Genomic DNA, 22,399 nt, shown 5'->3' on the forward strand with positions numbered 1-22,399 from the left:
AGAAGGGTAAAAGGAATGACACAAAATAATAAATAATGCAAGAAAAGAGAGAAGGCTTTTAGTGATAAGGATTTTTTTTTAAGTCGATAGAAATTCCTATCGCTCTGGAATGGTCGTCAAACTAACCCACCTATCTATATCCTTGGTCATACACTGGAAGAAGTTCAGTCTCTTGAACTTCCTACACCTCACCATCAGCCATGCCCTTTCCTCAGGAGTGATGATCTCTGCTATGGGTTGGCAACACAGCTTCACCTTCATCTGACCTGGATTATGTGGAATCTCAAGCTCTCAAAATTATTGGTATATCCTGTGATGAGGTTGAAGCACAAAGTCTGTTGCTTTTACATTGCAGATAGGCCAGTGGTCTTTGTTTCTTAACCATCTATTCTTCAACATTGCTCCCTATACTCTCTGGGTATGCCTGACCCTCCTCAGCATCTCCAGGATGCATGCGTTTTTCTAATATTCCACTCCTAGTTAGACTTCCAAAATCCAGACTGACTGCACACCTAAATTATTTTATTCCTCGCTTCTCTGATCTATCTCACTTCCCACTTGGACTTCAAGCACGCAGTGCACTGCCATCTCGTCATCTCTATAATGTTAATTACCCCTACTAGCCTTTCCTAACTCAACAATTTTACTTGCTCATCTCAGTGTTTCCTCTCCTCATACCTCTGTTTATTTCCTTGTGTGTCGCATTGTCAGTTGTACCTTGCTCATCCATGAGCCTCGCTATTGTAAAGAAGGAAATCTATGCTATAAAAGTGAATTTGTATATATTGTTGCGGAAATGGCCCTTAGTGTGTTATTAAATATAGGATTAGCCCAGATTCCCCATTGAATGCATGTTTAGCCAGGTTGTTCGGAAATTTGACGTTACATGTGTGTCGGGAGGTGTAAGAGGCTGTTCATCGTTGGTACATTGGTGGTGGATCGAGAGCTTCTTCTTCCTTCCTCTCTCTCTGGACAATAGTCCCCGCCCAGTGCTGAGAGGGAGAGTGGCCAAAAAGAGAAAGTGAAACTGAGAGGCCACGAGTGCCGAAAGTTAGCTGGGTAAGTCAAATTGACAAAATGGAGGTCGTTTTGCTGTTGGTGGGAAAGTAGGCTCGAAACCCGTTTGGAGGGGTGCAGGAGCCCTGTTGAGGGGCTGGGAGCGTGGCTGCGAAAGGTGAGTATCGCTGAGTGGGTACCACGGGCACCGGGCTAGTCAGCCGTGGTTGGCCAAGGGCCCATGGGGGGCCGGGATAGCGTAGTGGGCACGGGTGTGCCCGCATGATGCGGGGGCCGGGGGCGCCGTTAGCCGCGTGGGCAGTGTTGTGGGCATGGGTGACCCTTGGAAAGGGGCCCGGGAAGCCAGCCTGCCATGTGAGTGTTTCAGGGGAGTCGCCAGGGAGGGCACTCCCCGGTGTTTAGGGAGCTGGTAAGCTCGGAGGCAGTGTAGTGCCCGGGGGGTGCCATCGTCGGAGAATCGGCAGAGGGTCGTGCCTGCCAAGGGGAGCCACGCATCCCAGCCATGAAACCGTGTGAGGGCATGGAGAGAAAATTGGGGGGCGAGGCCCGAAATTGTGAGGACACCGGTTGATGTCCTGCAGCTCACCTTTCGGGGAAGAAGAATTTTGTCTCTCAAGGGACACTGGATACCAGGGACCAGAGTCGCAGGGCCAGGCTGAATGGCAGAGCTGAGCTGTTCAGAGAGCTGAGGTGTAATACTGTATGTGCACTAAGGGTGGACAAGGAGGCCTATGAACGAGGAATCTGTGATGGGGTAGAGCATCACCTGTGGTCAACTGCTTCTCGTCCTGCTTACAGGGGAATTCACGCATTTCGTTCCTCCAAGCCCATCCCTCCGTGTACTGCAGTTAGAGCAGAGGGTGGTGAGCTCTTGACAGAGGAGTCCGAAGTGAAGGCCCGCTGGGCAGGTTACTTTGAGCCGCTGTACCAGGCTGATCCGTCAGCTGTCGAGTTGGATGTCAGGGGTGTTACTATATCTAATACTGACCCTCCAATCAACTGTGAACTACCTTCATTTGTGGAAACACCAGCTGTGGTGAACCAGTTAAAAGGAGAGTAAAGCTTCTGAGATTTATGGCATCCATGCTGAACTTCTCAAAGCTGGTAGAAATGTTGGACTCATGTCGTTGCATGCAGTTCTGTGCTCTGCTCTGTATGGAGCATGGGCATCATCCCAACTGACTGTAAGAGGGGCCTTGTTGTCCCCCTCTGGAAAGGGAAGGGTGATCGTCAAGACTGCAATAACGACTGAGGGGTGATACTGCTCTCAGTGCCGGCAAGGTCTTTGCTCGGATAATTATTGATAGCGTTCACCACCATCTGCTTGAGTACCAGCATCCAGAGCAGTCAGGCTTTACACCAAAGAGGTCAACGATTGACTGTATCCTTGTTCTTCGGGTCCTCACTGAACGCAGACAAGAGTTTCGGCAGGGGCTGCTTGCAGCCTATATTGATCTCTGTAAAGCATTTGAATTAGTGAATTGGGATGCCCTCTAGCAGATTCTTGGTCTTCATGGGGTGCCACCAAAACTGATCAATCTGATGTCTGAACTATTCTCTGGCACTGAGAGTGCTGTGAGATGTGGTGATACCATGTCTGACGCATTTTCAGTTGTCACTGGAGCTCATCAGGGGTGTGCACTGGCCCCCACACTTTTCAGCACTTGTATGGACTGGATTCTGGAGAGGATATCGGAGAGATCAAGCTGCGTTGCATTGGTTGGTAATGTCAAGATCTCTGACTTTGATTTCACAGATGATGCAGTCATATTTGCAGAGACTATCGATATCCTTTTGGGGCCCTCAAGGTGCTGAATGAGGAATCGGAGCCACTGGGATTACGGGTTTTCTGGGTCATAACTAAGAACCAGGCTTTCATTGACATCTTGGATGCTGCTATCGTGTCGGTATCTGTTTGTGACGAGGATGTTGATGTCACGGAGAGATTCAGTTCCCTTGGCAGCGATATTCATGTCTCTGCTAACTGTGAGCCAGAGGTCAACAAATGTCTGGGTTGGGCCTGGGGTGTCATGGATTCACTGGATCATGGGGTGTGGTGCTACCAGTACCTGTGTGGGAGGATGAAAGTCTGAGTCTTCAGGTCTTTGTGCTTCCAGTCTTGCTCTATGAATGTGAGACTTGGACTTTGTCCAGGGATCTGAGATGGAGACTTAATTCCTTTGGTACCAGGTCTATTCGGAGAATCCTTCGCTATCGCTGGTCAGACTTTGTGTCCAACGAGTGGTTGCTGAGAGAGACTCAAATGAGATTTGTTACCTGCATAGTCCGTGAGCATCAGCTGTGGCTGTGTGGACATGTGGCTCATTTTCCTGATGTCGATCCTGCTCACCAGAGTATCTCAGTGAGGGAGCCTCCTGAGTGGAGGAGGCCAATGGGCCAACCACATGCCCCGTGGTTGCAGCAGGATGATCGGCATCTCAAGGAAAGGAGGTGGGGATGGGCCAGGCATCTCAGGGGATTGCCAAACAGAGGCACCTGGAGTACTGCTCCGGCACATGTTCCCATACCTGCCATGAGCTGAGCTATGCCATCTGGTACATCCTTCCCATGTCCAGCTTCAAAGAAGTGCCAAGCGAAAGAGTCAAAATGGCTAGGTCGTCAGGTAGTAGAAATTACCCCTCTGGTGATATTGGCTGGTCAGTCTATCACTGAATGTGTGAAGTGAGTGGACCTCTGGATCTGGATTCCTTCTAATCATCCTGCAAACTGGTGTCAGATGTGCCCAGATGGCCAGTGGGTCATGTTGGGTCCTACGTGATGTTGAACAGAATAGTATCACCTCATCCTTCATGTACAGCACCCCAGTGTAAGCTCATCTGTTGATGTGATCCTCCGAAATGGACCGATTGTATTTCACTCGCATATTTACCACAAGAGTTCTCACTGAAGTCCATGTGTAGTAAGCACATGCCAGGGGTCAGATTCTCATGAATGTTTCTGTAAACTCGATATTGATTGCGCATGTTGAAAATGTGCTTCTTGAGGAAAGGAGTTTCACTCTGAAATTTATCCACCAGTTCCCCAACATGTGAGATGTTTTCCTGCTTTGTGACGATGGTGTGCTCCTTAGCAGTCAGATGACTAATCAGACTTGTCACGACGAGATACTTTTTTGAGGCCCCATTGGAAGCATTTCACCTCTTCAATCCCCACATTATCCTCGAGGGGCAGGAGGCCTGGTTGGGATTTTCCTTTACAAACTGAACAGGTGTCGTAGACACAATTATTTGACATGTTCTCGCATATCATGCCATCCACCAGCATTTCCAAATCAGACGTAGGCAGGATTCAGAGCCGTTCCAGTTTTTCTGACATTAACTTCATGTTCTCATGTCGCTTACACAAGCAGCTCTGTCATGCCTTTCGTTCTTGTCTTTTTTCTCTGTGGGACATGGAAGCCACCATCTTTTGTTTACTGCTTGTGATGTCTTTTTGGTATTTTTGCTGCTTCGATACCAGGTATTGCTCATGACATGCGAGATCGACATCTCGTCACAGCCGATATTGTCTCTGTCTCTCGGCATTGTTCATCGTTGTTGGAGCCATACTTTGTGGAGGACATTCGGCCAGTCAGACCACGGTAAATTAGAACATGCTGGCCAATCACAGCGCAGCAAGTCGCAAGCTCAGATATGATTGGTTTTGGAGCCAATAGAGACAGCCAATGGAGAAGTGAATAAGCCTTACATGTATAGCCGTATACACATCCATTATAATAACATTGTTGATGTTATTGGTATACAGTGTATAAAAGAACAATAAATCCACAAAACCTACCGTTTTTCGTGGCTGGTGTGACAATGTACTGGTATTACAAATTCCAGTGTTACAGCAGTGATGTGTTACACCAGTGATGTACAGGCTGAAAAAAAATGATGTGCTCCCTATGACGTCATTGAAAGATCGGGTCACTGGCATTTTTCGTTCGTGTAACAGCAGGTGTTTTCGTGTGTATATATAAATTTTGACTTACAATTTGCTCTATATACTTAAAATAGATATAACACCAGTGACATTGAATAAACCTACGCGATCACTTCTCCACCCTCCATGATGAGAAGTGAAAACATTTTCCACCAACTCACCTCACCGTCTCGCCAGCTGTGGCAGGTTGGATAGTGCTGCTATCTGGTGGGCGAATTTAAAATGACAAGGGCTCCCGTTTTCGTCAAGCTCTCGCTAAGTCATGTGTTACACCAGTGACACGGAATCCTTGGACAGCGATGAAAATTAGCAGATATCAAATGACTTGTGTGCTGGACAGGATATTTTGCATGTGACAAATAGAGCAGCTTCAGGGCTTGCAATTAAATTATATATGATTTTAGAAAAAAAATATTATTTTCGAGATAATAGACTGATGCACTCATGGGATTTCAGCCACGGACACATAACACCAGTGACATTTCAGCGGTTAAAGAACTCAAGACAGAAAATGTGTCAATCCTCATGAGTAAATGTCATGATCATTTCATAGATCGGAGTGACCACACTAATTATTACCTCCACCACTGAGGTGGATGGAGGTTATGTTTTCACCCCTGTCTGTCTGTTTGTGAACAACATATCTCAAAAAGTTGTGGATGGATTCAGACGAAATTTGTGGGGGGGTATGTGACAGCCAAAATGATAAGATTTTGGTGAAGATCCGGATATGGATCCGAAATTTTTTTAAGTGATTTTTTTGTAATTGAGAGATAGGGCCAAAAATGACATATAGCAGGATATCTCAAAAAGTTATGGACAGATTCGGACGACACATGGTGGATGAGTTGGATCGGTGACAAGAACAAGCTGATTAGATTACAATTCAGGTCCCAATCCAGATCCTGCCTATCAGTGGGATTTGAAACGTAAACTAACCAGCCTGGTGGAGCTATGCGCTCTCACGAGTGCCATTTTTGTTACATATTGGGTCTAACCCTGGTCCAATGTTTCACTGGAGATTCTGCTTTGACATGAAATAAACGATTTTTTGAGAATGACGCAGATAAGTAATGTAACGAATCATTCAAACTGTTTATTCTCACTCATCATTATGACTGATGAAAAACCGATATTGAAAGTTTAAGCAACTTGATAATATGCATTACAGTGATGATGAAGTATGAGTGACAATAATTCGAAATTTTCAAAATGTTTCATTTCATTCTATTTCACTGGAGGTTGAAATCAAAGCAAACAAAACTGAGCTTTGCAGTGATTGCTTCACAAATTATTTTTTTGAGCAACATGTATAAACAGCTGGGAAGTCTGCTGAAAATGGGTGACAAGATGGCCAAGCGCCCTAGCAATGGAGGTACGCACACTCGCCTCTAAATGGTCTAGCCTGGGTTCGAATCTCGACCCAGCTATGAACTCTCATCTCGGGCCTTCACAGGCAGGTTTTGTGTAGTCATTAAACTGGGAGTCCCACATAATGGAATTATCTGGTGGGCATTAAAGATTACACAGTGGCCTTGGTGAAGAGTCGGCAAGCTATTGGTCAGCATCTTGGCCAAATTACAAATTCTTGCCCTAACCAAGCTGTTAGTGACAACATGGAGCCAACATGCCTTGTGACAACATTAATCCCAAGCATTCCTCAAGTCTGGCCTACACGGTAGGGTGGCAAGAAGGAAGCCATTACTCAAAAAAGCCCAATACAATGCAATATACACCCTCCCAATACAACACAGCACCCTCCACCCACACATCTTTCTCTTTGGATGGTTGTTATCTCCATCATAGTTTGGACGTTGGTTATGCCTGGGCGGAGTTTGTGGCTGGACGCATCCGGGCGGTGTTGGTCTCCGGACGCGTCCGGGCGGTGTTTATAGTATGACCGGTAGAAAATGGATTTCAGACTTTCTTTTTTTCCAACTTCACTGTGATTCTCTGCATAATCATTTTGATGAGACAGGATGAATCGTAATTTATGCTCTACCACAGGTCTGCCTTCCCTTCCTGCACCCCCCATCACTCTCACTCCCTCCCTCCTTACTCCCCCCACCCTACTTCACTCTCTCCTCTCTTTCCCCCTCCCTCTGTCTTTCCCACTCTGTCTCCTCATTCTTCCCCCTCTCTCCCCCCCCTTTCCCAATGCTCCTGTCAGTGAAGCAACAGATGGTATTTGCTCATGTGTGTGTGTGTGTGTGTATATATTTATTTATTTATTTTAATTACTGCATGGTGTTGTTCTTTAAAGTGCCATTTATTTTCCTTGGCAGCACTTCCAGTTCCCCGAATATGATTTTTGATGCACCTGCAAAATATTGTTCATCAAGAATAATTCCTGTGGTCACGTTTTATCTGCCAAAAATGTCCTGAACTCCTTCGCCTTCTTTAAGCTTCCAGCTAAAATACTTCCTCCCAAATCCGATGTCTCGAGCATCACTTGCCATGTGAGTGACAGAATGCATGAGCATGTTGCTTTTTCTGATTCATCAAATTGTTTTATCACCTTAAAAGGGATTAATCAGACACTCCAATTGAAACTGAAGATAAAGCAGGAAATTACTGAGTCGATTCACATGTGCTCAAAAGCAGAAAGAAAAATCGTTTTCCTGGAATGTAAGGTACAAAAATGTTTTTCATTGAATATTCAGAAACAGCCTCAGCTGTGACTATCATTGTGGTGCCAATTAAACCAGACATTATTCAAATCTATGTTGACCAATTTTGACACAAAGAAAAATAAATACAGTGCAGAAATTCGTAAAATCCTGACCCGTCTGAAAAATGAGAAAAAAAAATGGACTATGAAAACATGCATCTTGGCATAAGCTTTTGCACATTGGACTTGGTTATCTCATGTACACACTCTGTCTTTCTCACTCTCTCTCTAATTCTGTCGACGTCTCTTCGCCTACCAACCCCACAGAACAACACATCTCTCTCTCTCTTTTGCTAATTGGCTGGCCTTCGGACGCACTTTGGGTTGTGGATCCTTTGTTCAGAGAGGTTCTAGCCCAAAATTGTCAAATCCTCGATGATGAACTGTGCCCAACTTATGAGCTCGATTGTTATTGAATCAGTCATTAAATAAGATGAAATCATTCATTTTCTCTCTCATATTATGTCTCTGTGTCTCTTATTTTCCCAACGCTAGTTACGGCTGAAATTCCAGAATTTGTTCAGGGTAATGGCGATGATTCGATGAATCATCTCAAAACATACCGTGGGACATTTAACGTCCATCAACTCATGCTAGCAAACGGGACACCCAGCTTAACGTCCATCCAGTGGATGGTGTGTTTGTGATGAAATACCAAACATGCAATGAACATATCCAACATTATGTAGTCAGGATCGGAATCAAACTCAAACGAAAGGCAAAGACTCAAAGGCAAGTTTGTCACCCTTGCACTATTTTGTTATTCCTGCCTCATGGACAAAACGAATTCATAAAGTTCTGTAAAATACTCACAACAATCTAAGAAAGGCCAATATATGCAGTGCTCATAGAACGTCTACAACCCCGTTCAAAATTTTCACCAACTGTTGCCCAATATCCTGGAATTAAATTACATTAACTCAGACTTTTTCCACGTTTATTTACACATCGTAACCCACTGATGAAGTGAAAAACAAATTCTACAAATTTCAGAAAATTAATCAAAAATACAAAACTAGAATATCTTCGTTAGATAAGTGTCAACCCCCTTCATCTATCTATAGTTCCAGCAATCTGTGTGTGTGTGTCTGTGACCGCTGTTTCTCGACAACCTCTGGTCCGATCTAATTGAAACTTGCCAGGTATATTGCTGGGGACCTGAGGATGTGCCTTTTCAAGGTTTGATATTAATCGGACAAGTGCTTCCCAAGTTATGGCCATTTATTTACCAAACCAATGGGAAGACACGTTGTTGCGTGGGCGTGGCCGATGGGGAAGGGAAGCTCAGCCGCGTTCCCCATTACGGGTTACAACGTACAGGCTTCGTACGGGAGAGTGATGACCGTGTATTCTAATAATTTCTCTTTCTTATGCGTATTTATAGATAAACACAATGGCCCAAGTTATGATCGTTTTCATATTAGACGGTGTATAAATTTCGGGAACATCAGAGTGCTGGTATGCTCCGAACCAGGAAGTAAATTTTTTCTCTCTCTTCTCTTTTTGTTTTTCCTTGCCACGACATTGCGAAAAGGTAACATATGTTGACGCTAATTGAATAATTGGGTATTAAAAATAAATTGCGAATAATCATAACTGCGAATAATATCGAACTTCCGGGTCACGCACGTACGGGCACGCGAGAGCGAAGAAACGGCCTGTGTGGTTTATTTATTTATTATTATTATTTTTTTTTTTTTTACGGGCACGTACTAGTAATAGTAATTGTAAATTATCTCAGGTGTAACCAATCACCATCAAAATCACACACCAAGTTAATTGGCCTCCACCTGTGTTAAATTGTGGTGATTCTGATTATTTCAGAATAAAATCAGCTGTTCCAGTACGTTTCCTTGGCTGGATAGTGCATTTCACAGCAAAGACTCAAACATGAGCACCAAGGAGTTTTCAAAAGACCTCCAGGATAAAGTTGTGAAAGGCACAGATCAGGGGATGAGTATAAAATATTTCAAAGGCCTTGAGTATCCCTTGGAGCACAGTCAAGACAATCATTAAGAAGTGGAAGGTGTACGGTACCACCAAGACCCTGCCTCGATCAGGCGTTCCTCCAAACTGGATGGTCAAGCAAGGAGGAGACTAATCAGAGGCCACCAAGAGGCTATTGGCAACTTTGAAAGAGCTACAGGCCTTTGTGGCAAAGACTGGTCACTGTGTGCTTGTGACAACAATATCCCAAGCACACCACAAGTCTGGCCTGTATGGTCGGGTGGCAAGAAGGAAGCCATTACTCAAAAAAGCCCACCTTGAGTCCAGTTTGAGGCATGCAAAAAACCACTCTGAAGATTCTGTATGTAGCCATGTGGCAAAAACTTTTGTGCTCTGATGAAACCAAGTTGGAACTTTTTGGCCTAAATTGAAAACATTACGCTTGGCGCAAACTCAACACATCACATCACCCAAAGAATACCATCCCTACAGTGAGGCCTTGTGGGGGATGATTCTCATCAGCAGTGATTGGGGCACTTGTGAGAACAGAAGGGAAAATGGATGGAGCAAAATATAAAAAATCCAAGAGGAAGACTTGCTGCCCTCTGCAAGAAAGCTGAAATTGGAACAGAAGTTCACTTTCGGCATGACAATGACCCGAAGTACACAGCCAAAGCGACATCTGAGGGGCAATGGAACAAAAGTCCTTGAGTGACCCAGTCAGAGTGTCCAGTTCTGTAAAATAGATACTTAAATATCTGTGAAATAAAGAAGGAATTCATTTCGATATCTATATGTGTGTATATATATATATATATATATATATATATATATATATATATATATATATATATATATATATATATATATATATATATATATATATATATATGTATATGTATATGTATATATATATATATATGTATATCTATATGTGTGTATATATATATATATATATATATATATATATATATATATATATATATATATATATATATATATATATATATATTACCTCCACCACCTCAGGTGGACGGAAGTTATGTTTTCATCCCTATGTGGCTGTCTGTCTGTGAGCAAGATATTTTAAAAGTTATGGATGGATTTAGCATTTGAATGAAATTTGGTGGACAATGTGGGACAAATTTGGTGGGTGTGTGACAAGGACGAATTGATTCGATTTTGATGAAGATCCGAATCCGAGAATTTTTAAAGTGATTCTTCACCATTGAGAGATAGGGCCAAAAGCTATATATAGCACAATATCTTAAATAGTAAGAGACAGATTTGGACCAAACGTGGTGGGCAGGTTGTGGGTGTGACAAGGACGAAATTATTCGATTTTGATGATCTGGATTCAAATCTGCAAATTTTCGAAGTGATTCTTCACCATTGAGTGATGTGGCCAAAAATGATGCATAGCATTATATCTCAAAAAGTTGTGGATGGGTCATGACAAAAATTGGTGGCAGAGCTGGGTCGGTGACAGGAACAAGCTGATTCGATGTTGGTGTGTGACGAGGATGAATGGTTCAGATGCAGATCTCTAAAAAACAGCCGATCAGTGCGATACAATACGTAAATTGCTCAGCCTGGCAGAGGATTGCGCTACACCGAGCACCCTTCTCATTTTTTACACATATATATATATATATATATATATATGTATATATATATATATATATATATATATATATATATATATATATATATATATATATATATATATATATATATATATATACACACATACACAACCAGTCAAAAGTTTTAGAACACCCCCATTTTTCAGTTTTTACTGAAATTTAAGCAGTTCAAGTCCAGTGAATAACCTGAATTGGCACAAAGCTAAGCGGTAAACTGCCAGAGGTTAAAAAAAGTTGAGGTTACCAAAAACTGAAACATAATGTAACTTTCAGAGTTGTTAAAAAAGGCCCTTTTCAGGGAACAAGCAATGGGTTTGCAAGTGCAGCTATTCCGCAGCAATGGAAGTAAATTAAGCTTTGAAAGTTGAGGCAAACAATTTCTGCAGGTGCCCCAACCTTTGTTGATTAGTTAAACCCTCTGTCTGTATAAAAGCAGTGTTGGCACAGACTGTGTTGCTATACTCTGAAGCATTATTTGGACAATATTGCACTGCAGGAAGTAGTATATTGCTCTCATAATGGCAAGAAAAAGACAATTAACAAAGGAAGACAGACAGACCATGATAACCCTTAAAAGTGCAGGTCTTTCCTTTTGAGAAATTTCAAAGTAAGCGAAGGTGTCAGTGAGTACAATTTCCTATACCATCAAAAGGCACTTGGAAACTGGAGGAAACTCAAACAGGAAGAGGTCTGGCAGACCCAAAGCCACAACATAATCAGAAGACAAGTTTCTGAGAGTCAACAGCTTGCGTGATAGGCAGCTCACAGGACAGCAGCTTCAAGCACAGCTTAACACTGGTCGAAGTAAGGAAGTCTCAGTTTCAACTGTGAAGAGAAGACTTAAAAGCTGCAGGTTTGACAGGTCGAGTGGCAGTAAGAATGCCATTGCTAAAACGGCAAAATAAGAAAAAGAGGCTTGCCTGGGCCATGAAGCACCGCCAGTGGACTACTGGAAACTGGATGAAGGTCTTATGGACCGATGAATCAAAATTTGAAATCTTCGGTTCATCACACACGGTTTTTGTATGCCGTTGAGTAGGCGAAAGGATGGTTCCTCAGTGTGTGACACCAACTGTCAAACATGGAGGGGGAAGCGTGATGATCTCATGCTCTTTTGCTGGATCCAGAGTCGGCGACTTGCACAGAGTGACTGGCACGCTGAACCAAAACGGCTTCCACAGCATTTTGCAGCACCATGCAATACCCTCTGGTCTATGCCTTGTTGGTAAGGGGTTCATCCTACAGCAAGATAACGACCCGAAACATACCTCCAGGCTTTGTCAGAACTACCTTAGAAGAAAAGAACAAGACTGTAGGCTTCAAATCACGGAGTGGCCAGCACAGTCTCCAGACTTAAACCCCATCGAGCTGGTTTGGGATGAACTGGACCAGAAGGGTGAAAGCAAAGCAACCTACAAGTGCAACACGTTTGTGGGAACTTCTGCAACAGTGTTGGGAAAAACTTTCCAAACAATATTTGATTTCCATTGCAGAAAGAATGCCACGAGTATGTTTGGCTGTTATTTCTGCAAAATATGGCTGCTTAAATGAGTCAAAAATTTGGATTAAATTTTGTTCCACAAAACGATTCCATGATTTCTTTTTTATCTGAAAATGTTTATTTGTTCTATGCTTTAATTTCAGAGTACAGTGAAACATTAAACTGCTTAAATTTCAATAAAAACTGGAAAATGGGGGTGTAATAAAACTTTTGACCGGTAGTGTATATATATATATATATATATATATATATATATATATATATATATATATATATATATATATATATATTTTTTTTTTAAAGTGTGTCTGTCTGTGTGTCTGTGTGTGTGTTTCTCTGTGACCTATGCACGCGAAAAGTACTGGACTGATCCTCACCAAACTTCACATGCTGACAGAACATGTACCCGGGAGTGTCCCGATGTAAAAGAATTGCACTTCCGACTTCCCGGTTTCCGAATTATGACGTCATCAACTGATTGTGTAACGTTAATTTTTCAAGTTCAGCCGATTGACATGGGACCATCGGAATTTGCTAGAGAATGAGAAATTAATACTACAGTCAATTGAAGACAATGACTTCCAACTTCCCGGTTTCCGAATTATGACTTATGCATTCGACACACTTTTCGTAACGTTAATTTTTCAAGTTCAGCCGATTGACATGGGGCCAATGCCATTTGCAATAGAATGAAAAAAGAGTGCTACAGTTAATTACGAATTCCCGTTTCCGAATTATGACATGCATTCGACACACTTATCATAGGCCCTATTCACATCAACAAACGCCTCTTTTAATGCATGATTAACACAAGTCATATTTTATTGTACATTTAGGTAGTCATCGACTGACGACCACGATTGGTTCCGACCGACCAATCGTAAGTCGACTAACCTTTATTTATAGGGTATAGGCCTATGCAAAAATTACCGTATGTATATTATACCGTATCCAGTACACACCAGATATGTTCAATGAGGCTCTGATATACATTGAAGATTTGGTATTATACATGAGCGGGAAAGATTTAACTAAGTGGGGACTTCCCTCTTCTAATAGGTCTGAAAGCGCAACCATCACTAGAGAATGGTTCCGTGAAACAAACTACAACACAGATACTCTCACAAAGTTTGTTTCTGACAATGAGCCGCTTCTGGTACAGGATCAGAGTAATGCATATCAACTGATTTCTGAAGCGGTTCAAGAGGGAAGTGGTGTGGCATTTTTCTTGGATGCCCCGGGTGGTACTGGCAAAACATTTGTCCTCAACCATTTGCTTGCCAAGATGAGGAGCCAGAAAAAGATCACATTAGCCGTTGCTTCCTCCGGTATAGCCGCAACACTACTTTCAGATGTCTTCACAGAGCATTCTGCTTTCAAATTGCCTCTCGACTTAGCTACAATGGAATATCCGGTTTGTGGCATTGGTAAACAAACTGAAGCAGCAAAAGTGCGAAAGAATTGCGACCTCAAAGTTTGGGATGAAGGTACGATGTCACCTAAGGATGCATTCGAAGCATTAGATAGAACTCTGCGAGATTTAAGAGGAGTAGACCTGCCTATAGGTGGAGTTACGCTGGTTATTTCTGGTGATTTCAGACAAACTTTACCTGTAGTACCCAGGGGCACTCCAGCTGATGAAATGAAAGCCAGTATAAAATCTTCATACCTCTGGACATTTGTACAAACTATCTATCTAACAACAAATATGAGGGTCAAATTATATGGTGATTTAGATGCTGGCAATTTCGCACAATTACTTCTCAAACTTGGAAATGGTGAAATCTGGAACACAAATGATGTAATATCTATTCCCGATGACTGTGGTACAATAGTTTCATCTATGGAAGAATTAGAGGCTCATGTGTATCCCAATTTAGCGACTAATTACAAAACCATACAGTGGCTCTGTGAAAGAACAATCCTGGCTCCACTTAATGAAACAGTCCGTGTAATAAACCATCAGTTATTACAAGTAGTTCAAGGCGAACAACATAGTCACAAGTCTATTGACACCACACTGGATACTGAGCAAGCCATACATTATCCCACAGAATTTCTAAACTCATTGGAATTACCAGGATTGCCTCCGTACAATCTTTTGTTAAAAGTTGGATGCCCTATTATGTTATAACGTAATCGAGATGCACCAAAACTTTCCAACGGAACTAAACTAATTGTGAAAAGACTACTACCACATGTAATTGAGGCCACTATCATGACAGGATGTGCGAAAGGAGAAGATGTATTCATTCCACGAATTCCACTCATTCCATCAAATTCAACGATTGAATTTAAGAGACTACAATTTATGTCTGTGCTTTGCGATGTCTATCAATAAGGCACAAGGACAGTCATTGAAAGTAGCAGGGCTGGAATTATCCACTCCTTGCTTTTCCCATGGTCAGCAATATGCTGGATGCTCCAGAGTGGGATCATCGGAGGCTTTATACATATTGGCCCCAGAGGGGAAGACATCTAATATTGTTTATCCTCGAGCACTCCACTAAAATTATTGAGCTACTTCAGTTATTTCATAAACGGGAATAGGATGTGCGATGAAGGAAATACATGTTGCTGGTGAAAAATAAAAATGGTGGTGGGAAATAAAAAAAAATGGTGGTGGTGGTTTGTATATATACATATTACAGATATAAATAGAATGGTGATGGCGTATGGCTTATGTGTATAATATTTTATAATTAAATGGTTATGGGCTATGTAGATATTTTATAGAATGGTTATGGGCGTAGGTACGTTGTAACTTCGTATACATAATATAACATAATTTTTTATCAGGATAACAGACGTCAGCAAATGTGTAAGGTAAAGGAGGGTATACCGTGGTAAAGGAGGGTTCACAAGGTAAAGGAGGGTTTACCGTGGGAGCTGCTGTATGCAGATGATCTGGTGTTGATTGCAGAGAGTATGGATGGACTGAAGGAGAAGATGAACAAGTGGAAGGAATGTATGGAGGCAAAAGGTTTGAAGGTGAATATCGGAAAGACGAAGGTGATGGCAAGTGGTAAAGCATGTGGTGAGGTGGAAAGGACTGGGAAGTGGCCGTGTGCTGTGTGCAGGAAGGGTGTCGGAGTGAACTCCATTCAGTGTACAATGTGTGCTGAATGGGTTCATCGAAAATGTAGTGGGGTGAGAGGGTCATTAACCAGTGTGGCAGCTACATTCAAGTGTAAGGTGTGCATCGAGGGAGCAGCAGATGAAGGAATTGTTGAGTTGGATCTTGGAGATGGTGTGAAGCTGGAAGGGGTGAAAACATTTTGCTATCTCGGAGACATGCTGAATGGAGAAGGTGGATCAGACTCTTCGACGGTTGCTAGAGTGAGATGTGCATGGAAGAAGTTTCGGGAACTGAGTGGCGTGTTGACGAAGAGGGCAGTGTCGTTGAAGCTGAAGGGAAAGGTGTATGCTACATGTGTGAGGAGTATGATGATTTATGGGAGTGAGACATGGGTACTGAACATGGAGCAGCAACAAAGGCTGGAAAAGGTGGAAATGCGAATGGTTCAGTGGATGTGTGGAGTATCGTTGAGAGAGAGGAAGACAAATGATGACTTTGCGGAAGATGATGGGAATAGAGTCTGTGATGGAGGTTGTGAAGAGAAACAGGTTGAGATGGTTGGGTCATGTGTTGAGGAAGGATGAAAGTGATGGGTGAGAGGAGTGTTGGAAATGAGTGTAGTCAGAAGTAGAGGATGGGGAAGACCGAGAAAAATTTGGCTAAATGTGGTGGAAGAGGAAATGTGGGCAAGGGGATTAAGAAGGTTAGATGCAGAAAACAGGGTAAAGTGGAGAAGATCGTCATGGTGCCCACAAGGCTAACCCCTGCTTTAGTGGGGAAAATGGCCTTTAAATGCTTGTGTGTGTGTGTGTGTGTGTGTGTGTGTGTGCGTGCGTGTGCGTGTGTGTGTGTGCGTGCGTGTGTGTGTGTGTGTGTGTGTGTGTGTGTGTGTGTGTGTGTGTGTGTGTGTGTTAACAGACGTAAAAAAAATCAAATACGCTGGGCCAGGCTGGGTTATGCCCGCCGTATAAATTGTCGCAAATGATGACATGAAATCAGCCTCACATTGTTGAGGCATTATGGTTTTTTTATCTGATGCGGAAATAAATCTTAACATTTTTGAACTCGAGTCTTCTGCATATAAAACATGGCGGGGAAAATATAATATTATAGTGGTGATGAAAAAAAATAATAATGGAGGCAGCCTCTACAATTTTACAATTAACTGTGACATATACTCCTTCAGACCTGCCGTCATCCACGAGATTCCTGTGCGGAGCATGGGTATCCCTGCTAGTATATATATATATATATATATATATATATATATATATATATATATATATATATATATATATACACATATATACATATACATATATACATATACACATATATACATATACATATATACATATATATATATATATATATATATATATATATATATACATACACATATACACATATATATATATATATATATACATATACATATACATATACATATATATACATATACATATATATATATATATATATATATATATATATATATATATATATATATATATATATATATATATATATACAAATACATACACACACATATCGCTCATTATGCTTTTTTTGTACATTCTGGAACATTCTAGAGCTTGTCTATTTAAACTTTTTAACACCCTTTCAGCGGGGAATAGTAGACAACCAAAAATGCGATTTCTGCACAATGATTCCAACGATGGCTCAACATCGATGCATCTGTTCGTATACCACTAATTTGCTCTTTGGGGGTGACAGTGAGCTCAGTAAAAATTGACAGCCACCCTGAGGTGACATGGATCAGTTGAACCAACATTCGTGGTTTTGCCACACATTTGCTGACGTACATCCAATCTTAGATCGGCGACTGATTTTGGATGCCAACACCAATATCACACTTACAAGGAAAAGGGTATTCATTCAACACTGAGCTTTAAATCTTACATTGTCTTCATGCCTGGGATTTATGAATGCATTCATTCACTCACAAGTTTAGACACAAACATATCCACAATCGCATGCCATCAATCAGGGGTACACACCCGGTGACTATGACGACAAAGTCCATGATGTTCCATCCATTCCGAAGGTATGACCCACGATGTAGAGCAAATCCCAGAGCGACGACCTTGATTGAAGCTTCAAAGCAGAAAATCCCAATGAAGTATGGCTCTGTGTCTTCCTGCAGGAGAAAGGTTAGTTATGCAATCACTCCATGAGGGGGAGAGGGAGTCAAAAACATTTTTCCCCACAACCAAAAATAATTCAGAGGTAAAAAAAAATGACGTGTTCCGATGGCATCAAGAACTTCACCCACAATTGAGAAGAATGCATGACACCAGATAGAAACTGTATTTGTAGAAAAGGTTTGAAGACAAAGCATAGTTTTGCTGGCATGGGCCTTTGTGTTACCACAACAGAATGGCCAGCTTCATGGTTGTGAATTTGCTTTTGACTACGCAGTGCACATCATATATATATATATATATATATATATATATATATATATATATATATATATATATATATATATATATATATATATATATATATATATATATATCAGATATGGTATTGTACAATCTTGCTTTATTCCAATGCAGGTGAGCATATACATTTTGAACGTGGTAAAATGTGTTAATATGTTGTTAAAAATGTGTTAAAATTGTTAAAAATATTGTTAAGCACATTATTGTTAAAAATGTGTTAAAAAATGAAGCCATAAATGGGAACCAACTTATCAAGACCATATCATACAACAACATGAAAGCTTCTGAGTAATCTGAGGAATAAATTGTGGGAAAAGAAAACAGTTTGTTGAGTGAGCAGCATCTGGTCAGTGGTCATCCAAGCCACATTCATTGGGACCACACTGTGCAGAGCATCAGTGCTGCCTAAGCAGTCTCCTGGGCTATTGGGCACAATCCTGGACAGGTTGCCACTCCGACACAGGATACTCGAATGGCTCAATCATCCCAGCAAGCTTGTACTCATTTTTGATGACCTCAAAAGGATGACATGCTGAGTCAACCCCACCGGGTATTCATTCAACAGACGAGCAGGATTTAAACTCAGAACCCTTGGATCTCCAAACCTGCCACCCTCACCATTAAGCCAACACCAGGCATGTTATTAATGATGAACTGTTTATATTAGCACATCAGCTGTAATTTCTGGAATGGTTAATTCACATTTATTTATATTTGTGACCTATGACCATCAAACACATTATTGCCAAATCACAGGGCAAACAAATGGCCTGCATCTTCCAAACCAGAATTGAAGCAAGAGGGAAGAATGGGTAAATATGAAGCCTTAAAATACTTTCCTACTTCCAAACTGCCCTGGGCTGCGCGTTTCCTCAGAACACAGCTTCAGTGTCTCATGAAAGGACATGGTAATACCAGTGATGCACTAAAATCCAAATGAAATTCCATGAAAAAACACAAATACATGGGCTAAGCCAGTGGTCCCTAACCTTTTTGGGTGTGCAAATCACTTTCAAACCACCATGTATGACTGGCCAGCATGATGTCATGATATTGCAGTGACAAAATTATGACACTAGCAGGATGAACCATGGCCTTCCACTTAATGTTAGCTTATGGAGTATAGCAATTCAGCAGTATGTGATGTCATTTGGCAGTGGGGTAGACGAATGTTTCCCCTCCCCCAACCCTACTCATTCCCACTGATGGCATCACGGACCCCTAGGGGTGTGTGGAACATCATGCAGGAGCCACTGATGTAAACTAAACATTTTTTTAAATGGCTGGAATTCCTTGAGATCCATATTAACCCCATTGTATCCTCTTTGTTTTTGGTGAAATATGTTTGTTTAATTTAACCACAAAAATGTTTTACATGATCCTTTATTCATTAAATTGTGTGCAGCACCAGACTACTGATTGTGTCACTTCTGGAGGGGGAGATGGTGTGGCTGTGCTGATAATGCAGTAACCCCATGGTGTTGGCAGACAATGGCCTGCTGTTATTAAAGACAGTGTGGATCTTTAATGTGTGCGAGCAAATGCTGGCTGGCAGATGGGAGGGTGCTTAATGTCTCATCTGACAGACGGCACATGCAACCAATGCCCTGCCTGTGAAGCACCAGGGTGACAGTTTTCGTCAGGACCCCGATTGGAACCCCCACAAGACAGCTCAAAGATGAGTATAATACCTGAGATATCCTGCCAGCTCACTTCATGTTATTAGCATAGTACTTACTTACATATCTGTAAAATAGAGGGAATTCATCTTTAAATTGCATAAAACTTTACATCTCAAAATCCCCAAAAGGGAATAGCCGAAAGGAATTTCCAAAAAAGTATAGAAGTTAGAATAACCATATTCTATGTCCCATAGTCTCTCATTCTCTCTGCCGCCCCCCCTTTCCCCTCCACCACCCCCTGTCACCTGCTATTCCCCTCTCTTGTTCTGCCCAAAAGCAGGTTCAGTGTTGCCAAAGCAGTCTCATGGCAAGAACTACACCGGATGGTTTATCTTTGCCTTCCCAGTTGTAGTCAGGTGGTGAATTTGTAATTTGATCAGTGTGCCTGCTGATAACGATTCCTCTTCACCAAAATATACTGGAGGATATTTTAGATCCATAAACGGATGCTAGCAGAGGGAAGACCAGGCTGAACGTCCATCTCAAGAATGGCACGCTTTGTCAAGCAAAGTCTGCGAAGCACCAATCCGAGTTTATAGTCGGGTCAGAAATCAGACCCAGGTGAGAAAGCTCAAAGGTAAGTGTGCCACATCTGTCCGTTCATAGCGTTTCACTATAAATATCACCAAAACTGTGGGCAATTATTTCACCGTCATGGGATTCTATATTCAGGGTCTCATTTCCCAACATTATTTCATCATTCATGTGGAACAGCTAGATATACCTAAGGTCACGGACTGTGCACGGGTTTTCACAAACTTTTGCATCCATTCTACAATGGAGCATCTCCTAATGCTCAAAGCCAATGTCACAGTGCCATGTGAAGCAAAACAAACCATTCGTCATTGTATGGGTACAACTTGCATTTGTTCTCTACAATATAGCACCCACTCCGAGCGAATGCTGATCAAACGTTTGGCAATAGGAGGACAAGAAAGAAAAAGTTAACATATCGTAATCAACTAAAAAAGTTAGTATATTTCCCTCTTGGAATTATTCAAAAGAAAAAAAAATATATCACTTTAAGGCATTTTTGGAGATTTTTTTTCATACAAAAGTAAAGATGATATCAGTTTTACCACGTTGATCATGGTTTTCTTCAAAGCTGAGAATAATAGTGAACTGAAGAAGCCTGATCAACAGATAGCTGGGCAATGGACTTGGCATCAATGTTTATCGGCAAAATGTCCCTTTATTTGCCTTCCAGGTTCAAACGTGTTTCACACGAGACAACAAGGCCACAGAAAATAAATGCATTTGCATCACATCATAATACAGTCTGATACCTTCTTAATTTAAGGTATGACCAAAGACATTCTCATCCCTCCTTCAGCTGTCTCTGTCTCTCTCTCTCTCTTTCTCTCCCCCCTCTTCCATGAACCTCGACTTTAACAATAGAAGTGCAGGCAGATGCACACGCACCTAATCCCACCCATTACAAACAAAAAGTTGCAATACATCATATTTATCTTCTAACAGAATGTTTATTTCTATCTGTATACATTTCATTGCATTTCAACACCTCCCAGCTCCCCAGCAGATATCAAACAGTTCACAAAGAACTCTCTTTCTTACCAGTTTTTTGGACAGAGGAGTCTGATCCTTTCCTGGAAGGTGCTGTTCCAGGGCCAAAACGATGCAATTGGCGATTATAGTGGCCAGAATTGTCCACTCGAAGGGGGTGAGTGGGGTTAAGGCCGCACCGTTGCGTCACAACACCGTACACAGCAACTCATTTGCCACGATGTTCTACATTTTAGGCAGGGCAGGAATAATTAACTAGAGATCTCACAGGTGTTTAACTCTGCATGGACATGGAGATATAATCGAGAAAAGATGTTGAGACAGAAAGGAAAGACACCAGCAACTTGTAGAGAAGACACTGAAAATGAAGTTAAATAAGCCCTGGCCAGAAAGAGCCAAAAATATTGCATAGAACTAGGTGTTAATGGAAAAGTGAGGACTGCATAACAAGTTGTAGCATAATACTGTAGGTGAAAAGCAGATATTAATAGGAGGTAAGGTAGTTAAAGTGCTGAAATAAAAAGATGAACAATAAAGGCAGATGAGAGTATCGCAAGAAAGGAGAAAAGGGAAGGGGTTGTCATGGACATCCTATCATATCGTGGATGTGAATGCAAGACGTAGAAAGTATCGTAGAGGTGTCATGCAAGGGGGAAGTAGTAGCATGGTGGTTAAATTACAAAAAGACAAAGACAAGCAATAAAGGTAGAAAGTAGTATCACAATAAAAGAGGGAAGGGAATGGCGAGTATCAGGGAGTATCACCTACTCGTAAGGGTGGTAAAGTGGGGAATAACTTCAATCAATTTTCTTGAATGTGAGACAAGAACAAAACCAGAAGTTTAAGAAAGGGAGTATTGAAGTTATAGATATAGACATAGATGCTTACACAGAAAGAGGTGTATTTTGAGCAAATGAGA

At 41.7% G+C, this 22,399-nt stretch overlaps 1 protein-coding gene across 1 annotated transcript in view; it reads right to left on the reverse strand.

Moving 5' to 3' along the window:
- The window catches only part of LOC147012762 (voltage-dependent P/Q-type calcium channel subunit alpha-1A-like), a gene marked incomplete at its 5' end in the record, with an annotated part of 328,227 nt that extends 306,594 nt beyond the window's left edge, over positions 1-21,633 (reverse strand). The window contains 2 exons of the mRNA XM_085853452.1: positions 17,828-17,967; positions 21,532-21,633. Of these exons, the coding sequence (XP_085709578.1) occupies positions 17,828-17,967; positions 21,532-21,633 (242 nt within the window). The remainder of the gene's footprint in view (positions 1-17,827; positions 17,968-21,531) is intronic.
- Between the last annotated feature and the right edge of the window lie 766 nt (positions 21,634-22,399).

Source organism: Eptatretus burgeri, chromosome 14, assembly GCF_056783735.1.
Source record: "Eptatretus burgeri isolate ZD-2024b chromosome 14, Ebu_testis_v1, whole genome shotgun sequence".
Classification (NCBI taxonomy): Eukaryota; Metazoa; Chordata; class Myxini; order Myxiniformes; family Myxinidae; genus Eptatretus; species Eptatretus burgeri.